Source organism: Rhododendron vialii, chromosome 9a (assembly GCF_030253575.1).
Source record: "Rhododendron vialii isolate Sample 1 chromosome 9a, ASM3025357v1".
Taxonomy (NCBI): Eukaryota; Viridiplantae; Streptophyta; class Magnoliopsida; order Ericales; family Ericaceae; genus Rhododendron; species Rhododendron vialii.
This window is the reverse complement of record NC_080565.1, coordinates 34,758,221-34,768,320: the sequence shown is the minus strand read 5'-3', so window position 1 is coordinate 34,768,320 and position 10,100 is coordinate 34,758,221. Positions and strand designations below refer to the sequence as shown.

Below are 10,100 nucleotides of genomic sequence, written 5' to 3'. Positions count from 1 at the left end.
CAGTGTCATTTGACAATTCAAACTGCTGATTTTGTTGGCCACAAAACTAACACACAGTTCTAAGAGGATTCCTCATTTGACGCAAAATAAAACCTATTCATTACGGTGTCATTTGACAATTCAAACTGCTGATTTTGTTGGCCACAAAAACTTAAGAATCGGCAGCACCAAAATCCTCTCCCGAAAAATGGACTTTTGGCAACCCTCGAAACTACATGTAGTATGTGGGCTCTAAAGGTGGATGATAGCGGCCTGATCAGTCCAGGTTTCACACAAATTATACTTTGAACTTGAATTTTGTATCTTCCCTCAGATCTGTCCCAATTCTCAAGGAAAATCTCAATTATATAAAAATTTAAATCAGCAGTGACATAGGAGAATCTCTATTATATGAGTTATCTTTTAGGAAATAAACCCTCTTAACAATATCTAATACTATATCCCAATAAACCAGGAAGAGTCTTAAATATGGTGTCTCCAAGTTGCATAGAGCTATAGCCTACACTACTAGAATTCTATGGAGAGGTGTGGAGTAAGGAGCAGGGTACGGGTATATATGGGAGCTTAACCAGGAACAAGATAGCATGAGGTGGATCTATCTTTCCTCCCCCGATTTGAGGATAGGATCAAGCAATTATCTTACGTATAATAAAGGGGCTACAAGTTTAAAATGAGCAGTTTTAGAAACAGAATTAAAAAGGGGAAATCTTCATACATTCACACCACTCTGAAAATGTCAAACCAAATGTGAGCAGGTACCTCTGGTCAGTGATATCACGTCACACATAAGAGTCTTAGATTGGCCCACAAACCGCGTAGAAGAATAGTGTCCAAAATAGCAGCACATTCAAACCCACAGTCCAGAGAACCTTCCCATAAGTTTTCCTCGGTTGGCAATTGTATCAAATGTAATCTTTTCAGTTTTCTGAGGTCTGTATTAAAAATTTAAAATCAGTCTGGAAACTGGGACACTTCACTACTCATCAAGGGTCAATGCTAAGGGGGTGGCTAGAGCAAGACACGTCGATTAATTAACAGTACGCTTTTTTACTGTGTGTTTGGCCCCAAGTGCTTGGAAAAAGAATATCGCTGCGATGGTTGCTAAAGGAGGAAATCTGCTAAAGTGTTGGATAGCATAAACATGGGCGATGTACAACAGTTAACAAGTATTCAGTACATTGAATCACGAGATAGAGTCGAACTCACATCAACAGCTTCAAAGAGAAACCCGGGTACTGCATATCAACTTGAATCAAACTTAGGGTTAACATACCGTGTTTTGATCAACGTAAACCTGATATTGGACCCATGTCTTAAAAAAAAGCAATATTGGGCACTACAATAGAAATGGATCACAAAATTCTCATATGCACAAGAAAATAACAGAAACATGACAGCCCAAAACAGGCAAAAAAAAAAAAAACAGAGAAGAAAAAGTGATGAATTTTACCATGCAATGCAGGTATTCAGCATTTCAGCTCAACAAACATTGCACAGCAAAAGTGTTTCTCCCGATCTCAAACTCATCCAACTTGTAGTGAGAATTGCATACACTGCTTGTTTATCACATTACCAAAACTGTGTCGTGATTATTCTAATGCCAAAAAGGAAGAAAGTACCTTCACAAGGCTCAAAGCTGATAATTGTCCATCACAAGCTGCGGATCATAAATTCTTGAAAGCAGAATCTTGAGTCACCTTCTGTGGGGTCAGCCTCGCTAACAAGGCCTTGTTATGACAGTGCTCCTCATCAACAAAGTAAAACTTTCCATTCGCTTTAAATGTCACAAAAGGCCTATTTGTCTCCGGTAGCCTGATATCAGAAAACTTGATTGTTTTGGGAACAGATGTTGCGAGCCAGGACAACATCTCAACATCAAAGCTGTCTGATCCTGGTTGCCACCTCAGCTTGTGAATATAAGGGCTCACAAACCAGTGGAGAGCAGCAGTGGTGGAAGCACTGAGGAATATGACTGTAGAAGCCACCGCCCCTTTCACAATCACGTTCATGCCGGGAGACGTCATGAAGGTAATGACGGGACCCAAAGAGACTGAGAGGCAGCAGGTGGAGAGAGAGAGGAGTTTGACCTTTTTTATAGTGCTTGAGATTGGACCGTAATAGATAATCCCTGTGCCCTTATCATCATCCCCAGAATTTTCCCCTCTCTGAGGTCCAATGCTGATCTTGCTGTCATCTTGAGGTGTAGTGGATTGTGAAGACCATCTTTTCTGGGCAACGGAGAGCCTACACTTAGGATTGGTTTCGACAACAGGTGAGTGTAGCCATGTTCCAGACCTCCACTGATGATGGTCTGAACTAGCAAAAACTGTTGACAGGAGGCACGTAAATGATAATGAAATGTGGATCTTTGAATTCAGTTACAAAGAAGTACCAGAACATGGTGCAAGTACAGTAAGGGAAGAAGTAAAGGACAAGAAAATCATCATGACAGAGATGATAGTGATGACTATAAGTATTACGATGATACTAATTTCAAAAATGACACTTGTATGGATGTGTGTACTATAGGAGATATGACTTATTGACAGATGTAATGGGCAAATGAAAAAAGAAAGTCGAACACTGAATCGCAGGATTATACTGGGCATGGCCATTGTCCAATTAAGTATGACACTGCTTAAATTTAACCCACCCCACTGTTACAGGGGAGCTGATTGTAGTTGGGTAATTCTGTGTTCATTAATATCTAAACAAATAAGGCCTCTCGTTGGCTCATGATTTGGCTCATTGAAGTGCACCAAATAATCCCAATAGTACTAAAAGAACCGACATATATGTTTCAGTCGGGGTGGTGGTTATTAGTATTAAATAGCTGGAGAATACAATTCAATTACTGGTTAGTCCTTTTAAGCATCAATTTTGCAGCCAAAATGCACAAGCAATAGACAAGATAGTAATCTGTATCTAGGGGGGTGTTCTGACTCCCAACTATCCACAGGTCAAGAATCATAGATTCAAGCAGGCCAAGGCATCAAGTTTTAGCCTTTTAGGTACCCAAGATAATACAGGACCGGCCAGTAACTTCTCAGATTCAAATGGTCGAAACAACAGAGTGCTGGTGAACTTGAACAACAAAATGGTAATACAATTCAAATCTTTAGAACAATTATAGTACTAATCATTGTAATCAATGCAGTTGGAGCAAGTGAAACATTGCCTTCGCCCTTCAATGCTGAACCAGTGAACTCAGGTTTAACAGTAAGGAATTCCTATTTTTCCGAAGTGAAACATTTGCAGTTTCCAATGTGGTTAACTTTACTTTCAAAAACCAGACTCCCAGATTAAGCCAGATTCAAAAACCCAAATGCTCAGGGAATTTGCTAATTTGGGCTCAATCAACTCTGTGGTAGAATGAGCTGAGGGATCGGTAAATATCGTGGTTTGACTAAGAAAAATGGTGAAGATTTGGAAACAATCAACTGAGGTAGTAAGTGCTCCAAACTTGAAATTGTTGTGCGGCGGGAAATGTGATGGGAAACTGGCGGATTTGAAGAAGAAAAGTGGTAAAGATTTGGAAACAAATCCGCCAGTTTCCCATCACATTTCCAAATCTTAGAGTTGATTGATTCCAAATCTTCAGAGTTGATTTGGAAATGTGATGGGAAACCTCAGATTTGGATAGTGCTACCTCAGAGTTGATTGTTTCCAAATCTTTACCACTTTTCTTCTTCAAATCCGCCAACTTCCCATCACATTTCCCGCCACACAACAATTTCAAGTTTGGATCACTTGCTACCTCAGAGTTGATTGTTTCCAAATATTCACCACTTTTCTTGGTCAAATCCACAATATTTACCGATCACCCAGCTCTTTCTACCTCAGAGTTGATTGTAGCTCAAGACTTCAGCTAGATTCAATTCTGTATCTGTTTTTTACGTACCAAAATTATCAGCTCTAAGCATTTCTATAAGAAAATTAATTCACAAACCTCTTCGACTATTCAAAATTTCAAAGAGACAAGTTGATTAAACAAAATACAGCTGCGAAAATCGAGTACACCACCACACTTCAGCTAATTTTCTTTACCAAACCATCGCATATACAAGCAGCACACAGACGAATAACAAGGTTTAACCTCAACAATATAACAACCACTGATTAAACTGAATCACTATAAATCAAACTCGAAATCGGCATTCAACGAAAACAGAGTTTACTTGTCTCGATTAGGGTAAAGCAAAGCCCTTTAATCCTTAGTCACAAAATCCTTCAGTAGGACCTCCGCTCTCGCTCTCAATCCTCCCTCTCACGAATCTTAGGTCTGGGACATTAGCCATTAACATAACTCCACCAAATCAGCATAGACATACATACATAAATACACGTGCAGAGAGAGAGAATTCAATAATCGGGAAAGAACCTGAGAGGGAGTTTTGGTTTGTGGATTTGAGACGACGAGCGGCGTGCGAACGGACCAAGTGAAGGAGGGACGCCCTTGTCATTTTTTTTTTTTTCCAGTGAAAGTCTGAAATGAAAATCTGATTCAGAGCCGAGACGAGGAGAAGGAGATGGCGGAAGCAAGGGTTTCTGTGTCGGTCTTCGCTCCCCACTGAGTCAGGGGTTTGATGAGTAGTGAAAAAACACAAGTGGTGAAGCCGCGAAGGGTTTTAGATTTTGTAGAGTTAAATAAGATGTAGGAAATAGTGATCGCAACGACGGGCATTTGGTCTAGTGGTATGATTCTCGCTTAGGGTGCGAGAGGTCCCGAGTTCAATTCTCGGAATGCCCCTTTTTGGTTTTTTGTCAATTTCATTAATTATGTATATATCACCTAAACATGGTATGGTATCTTTTTATCATTGTGATTTTCCTCTTCCTAGCAAATCTAGATTTTTTTATTTTGTTTTGTTTTGATCAGTAAAAAGGGTGGAAGGGGGCAATCAGCGTAGCAATCCCCTTGGACGCAATCATAGGACTCCCGATCCGCTGTGAAATGTCCGGTTGAGCCATAGCTAATATCTGAAATGACAGGTCGTCACCACAGCACTACCTAGATACAAGATGGCAGGAGTACAAATTAACCCGCTTCTCTTGCCACTGGCAAGACTCGAAACCGAGTCTTGCATGGGAAAGAGGGAGGCCCTACCATCCAAGCTATCACCTCCGGTGGTTCTTAGCAAATCTAGATAATATGAACTTTTTTCTGCGCAACTATATGCCGCGGTGATATAGTAGGAACATTTGCAAAGTTACAACTTAATACATATTCTTGTTACAAAAAAAGGGAAATGATTTTCCCACTTCTCTATTTTATATCTACACTTCTTTTTTTTTAGCAAAAAAAATTACTGACATTTTCAACACTAAAAAACGAAGAAAGCCGTGTGGATATCAAAAAGGATGTGTGAAAATCATTCCCCATAAAGAAACTCATGACATTTATAAGATCAGTGGTCTTGATAACAACTAGCATAACGAATACTAACAAAAATTAAATCCCCATTTAACAATTTGAAATGTACATGAAAATACAAGAAGTCAAAAGACACAAACCAAAAAGTCAAAATAAACCAACAAAGAAATCAAACAATATCCACACGCCATGCACCCACCGTCTTCTTCAACGTTCAAACCATTGAAGCCGAAACACAACCAAACGACTTGGCCAACGCGGTTGCCAGGTGGGACCTACACCACAACGGCCGCAGCATCCCTCCATCGCCGCCGTTCTTCCCTCTTCCGCCGCCGCTCTTCACCATTTTCATTTCCGTTTCCTCCGGCATCGGCGGGATATTCACCGGCCCGAGCCGGCTCCGCCTCTTCCTAATAGCCTCCACGTCCATCTCCGGCTTGAACTTCACCGGCCCGAACATGAACATCCTCCGCCTCGACTTCGCCGACATATCCGTCAACGCCGTTATATTCACCTTCTGGATCGGCGAGTTCGTCTTCGGCCGGCACCGGTTCGATCCCGACCTGGTCAACTCCCTCCCATCCTCGTGGTAGTCATCCCACTCGAAGCCGCGCGCCTTGTGGAACGACGCCGACTTGAGGCATAGGTAGTCTCGCTTGCGGTACTCGTTCACCTCGTGGAAGAACTCGAAGGACTCGCTGTCGGAGGCGTTGCTGGCCCGGGGAGAGCGGACGCCGTCGTGCTCGTAACCGGAGATTGCGAAATTGCAGAGAGAGATATCGTCGTCTGTGTCCGTGTTGAATTCCTGAGACAAGTCTTCGGGGACGGTATTGAGTTTGTTTTCCATTGTCCGAGAGAGAGAGAGGAACTGTTTAGTTGAAGTGAGAGAGGAACTGTTTAGTTGAAGTGAGAGAGAAAGTTGAGTGAATTTGGGATAAGAAGTGGTTGTGGGAGGATGGTTATGGGTTGGGTGGGTTTATATACAATTATACACATTACACACAAGGAGAGAGAGAGAGAGAGAGAGAGGTTCCGTAGGGGGTAAGGCTTCTAGAGGGAAGGATTAGTTCATGGTCAAGAAAGGAAAATGGGAATGGAAGATTCTATGGGCCATGGGGAAGGGAAGGGGTTAAGCAGGGGAGGAGTAAAGGATTCTTGGCCTAAAAAGGAAGAAAAAAAGAGGGTTTTCTAGAAGACTACTCCACTTGTTCTTTTGGGCACTCGTTTTGTGACGTTGAGTTGAATGAGAGTACTGTGGGATCCTTTTTCTGCCTTTTTTTTTCTTCTAAATTTATTAGAGTGAGAAGAGCTAAGAAGAGAAGATAAATTTTTCGGTGGGTGGTACCCGCTCGACACATTTGGGTCAGGCCGTTCAGTATACGTTTGAACGGTTCGGATTGAAATTCTCTCCCTTCTTTCACCCTAACAATTTCTCTCTCCAAATCTAAACCATCAAAAAATGCAATAAATAGCTCGAATGCGTCGAGCAGACACGACGTGGTACCCACTCAAACCCTCCAACTCGATATGTAATGTTGTTGGCCTCGCAATTCAACGTTTGCTGCTGCGTTGAAGAGGGAATTATATATTATGATGACACAGACTATGTATCTCGGGATATAAAAATTTGAGTGGGGAGATGGGACTCAAGTATCCTCTCCAAACCAGAGGTAACAGACATGGTTGTTTTGTTCTTCCAATTTAGTCCTCATGTGATTTGTACAAGGATAAGTTAAGAAATACTGCTATGTGTTACGATCCAACCAAAAACCCAAGATAAAACACTGGATTCCTTTTTAAATTTGGCATATCCCAAAGGAGTTTATATACTATCACCCATAGCCCAGTAGCGCTCCATCCCATTATTTTTTTCCGGTTCACAAAACGCACAAGAACGTAAAAATAATACAATTTTTTCAAGAAATTCCAAAAAAAAAAATTGAACAATTTACTAGATATCGATATGTTCTTTTGATTTATGAAAAAGTTGAATTTTTTTTTTTAAAATATATTTATTTTTGAATTCTCATTTTACAGACCCAACAAATATTATGGGACAAAGACAGGTATCATTTCTATCTCTGACACACAAACAAGATTTTAAGGCTTAATACTTGGCATTTGCATATGTGAACTTTACTAAGTGGCCCTCGGTTGTGGTTCTTGAATTTCTCACTGAACGGTTCATGCTTCACACTGTTAAGATTCTAGTGTCTCATATCCGCCAAGTACGGATTTGGCCATGCGCATATAAGCTTTTGGACACCTTCCTTTTATAAGCCGATTTTTAAGATTGAATTCTACCCAATGGTTTGTATCATTAGTATCATAGCCAGCGCCGCGTTGCAATTCGACCCGTGAAGGGGGCGACCTATAGGCTGAATTATAATACTTACAAGTATTGAATACTGATAGGTGGGTGGAGTCGCCAAAAAAGAGAGAGAGCTACTATCGGGTCAATGTCGATAGAGTGGGCTGTCGTGGACATCGGTTGCCGAGCGTGGTGGTATGTTACGATCCTATTGTCTCACATCGGCTAAGTATGGACTTAGCCATGTGCATGCTCTTGGACACTCTGCCATTATAAGCCTATTTTCAAGGATGAGTTCTACCCAAATGTTTGTATCACATACACAACACCATATGATGGCTTTACCCTCCCCTTTTTCTTACGTACTATTCTATGTAGTACGGAGTATTTCTTATGCAGAAGGAAAGTTGGAAATTCACACAGAGGGTTATATAAATTCAAGGGATGATGTCCAATCTGAAAGTAATCTTTTGCATTCTAGCTTCTCCAAATAGGTAGAAAATCAAAATTAAGCTATTTTTAAAATTCATGTCAGCAAGAGGTATACTCCAAGAAAAGTAGCGAACTTTATCATTTTGGTGTAGCTCTCCTCTCCAAGTTCTCCAAGTTTGAAGAAAGAAAGGTAACTCTTCAAAATTCCATCTCATCAAATCTACTTACTCCTAGTACTTCTTTGTATGATTAGTAAACTAATTACTCCCTCTGTCCCAAACATTTTATTCGGTGGTCTTGAAGCACCGCCACGTAATGTTTCAATAGCTTTATCTATCACACATTTATGCAGGGTCTAATACTAATTGTATGAATCACATAGAAATGTGAGGTGGATCAGGGTGTTGAGCACCGCGTGACAATGCCTAAAGACCACCAAATGATTCCTCCTCTACTCAATTTGGATAGTCTCCCACAAGATACGCATTTTTTAATAAATAAAATAAACTACTTCCATTCATAATTTTTTGGATTATTTTCAACCAATTAATTAAATAACTAATTGAAAATTTTAATTTGGAGGGAAGTAACTCGAAAAATCATGTTTAATAAATGTGCTTTATTGAAAATTTGCCCAAGTTTTCGTATTTTCGTGTGTTTTTTGACATAAGATTGCGGCGTGTTTTCTTGTACTTGAAAAACCTCTGACAGCATCATCCGAGAGGGTTTAGCAAGGAAGAGGAGCCTTCTAGAGGGATGTTTTCAAAATCGGCAGGATCTCGAAGGTAAGCTCCTCCCTTTGCCTTGAGAGTTTCATCAATGCTTAAGTTTATCCGCAAATCTCTGTACCATGTGAGCTCTCCTGCTAGGGTTTCACCACTTCGTTATCACTATCTCATTCAAAACCACCCCTTTTCGTCGTCTCTCCAATCCCTCAACAACTCACCAAATCAACACTCGTTCACGGTGCGTTACCTCGTAAAATCATGTGGGTTTACTCCAGAAAAAGCTCTATCACTGTCGGCATCAAAGTACTGTGTGAAATTTGAAGCTACTGGCAAGCCAGACTCAGTCCTGGCATGCTTCAAGAAACACGGATTCACCCAAACCCAGATCACACGCATCATTGCAAAGCAACCTCGCGTGCTCTTGTGCAACCCCGATAAATCCATTCTGCCCAAACTCGAATTCTTCATGTCTAAAGGCCTTTCAAGTGGAGATGTTGCCAAGATGGTATCTGCATCCCCACTCCTTTTGGCAAGAAGCTTGGAAAACTGGATCATACCGTCTTTCAAATTTTTCAGTGGTTTGCTTCGATCCGAGGAGACAACTGTGAGTGCTATGAAGCTCTATTCCGGGTTACTTTTGTTGAAGCAAACTCATGTGACGGCCAATATTGAGCTACTGAGAGAAGCTGGTGTTTCGAATTCGAATATCATGTTTTTGTTGAAGAGCCAACCCATTGGACTGACGAGGGACATCAAATGGAATAGTACGGTTTTGGATGAGGTTAAGAAAATGGGTTTCGATTCTTCGAAAAAGATGTTTGTGGTGGCCGTCCATGTGTTGAGGGCAATGACTAAGTTGACGTGGGAAAAGAAGGTTGAGGTTTATAAGAAATGGGGTTGGACTGATAATGATATTATTGGAGCTTTTAAGATTTATCCAATGTGTATGGCTGCATCAGAGAAAAAGATAAATGCGGCGATGGATTTTTTTGTCAATCAAATGGGTTGGGAATCTTCGTTCCTGGCAAGAAAGCCAATAATTATTGCAATGAGCTTGCAGAATAGGATTGTTCCGAGGAGTGCAGTTTATCAAGCTTTGTTGTCGAAAGGTTTAATTGAGACCAAAGATATCAGCTTGGTAACATTGCTACATTTTTCTGAAATGCAGTTCCTAAAGAAGGTTTTGAGCTATCAGAAAGAGGAAGCTCCTGAGCTATTGAAGTTGTATAAGGAAAAGATGGATCTTGCAAAGTGA

General features: G+C 40.8%; 2 protein-coding genes and 1 non-coding gene across 3 annotated transcripts; 2 read left to right on the top strand and 1 right to left on the bottom strand.

Moving 5' to 3' along the window:
• Positions 1-1,215: 1,215 nt before the first annotated feature.
• LOC131301267 (uncharacterized) lies at positions 1,216-4,615 on the bottom strand. The gene is made up of 2 exons (XM_058327452.1): positions 4,382-4,615; positions 1,216-2,326 (listed from the first exon to the last, which is right to left on the bottom strand). Exons 1-2 carry the CDS (start codon positions 4,461-4,463, stop codon positions 1,665-1,667), a joined length of 744 nt encoding a protein of 247 aa, XP_058183435.1. The 5' UTR covers positions 4,464-4,615; the 3' UTR covers positions 1,216-1,664.
• A 63-nt stretch (positions 4,616-4,678) lies between these two features.
• TRNAP-AGG (transfer RNA proline (anticodon AGG)) lies at positions 4,679-4,750 on the top strand. The gene has a single exon. It is a non-coding gene; the product is annotated as a tRNA-Pro (tRNA).
• A 1,711-nt stretch (positions 4,751-6,461) lies between these two features.
• LOC131299832 (transcription termination factor MTERF8, chloroplastic-like) lies at positions 6,462-10,100 on the top strand. The gene is made up of 4 exons (XM_058325403.1): positions 6,462-6,557; positions 8,221-8,307; positions 8,829-8,902; positions 8,987-10,100. Exons 1-4 carry the CDS (start codon positions 6,462-6,464, stop codon positions 10,098-10,100), a joined length of 1,371 nt encoding a protein of 456 aa, XP_058181386.1.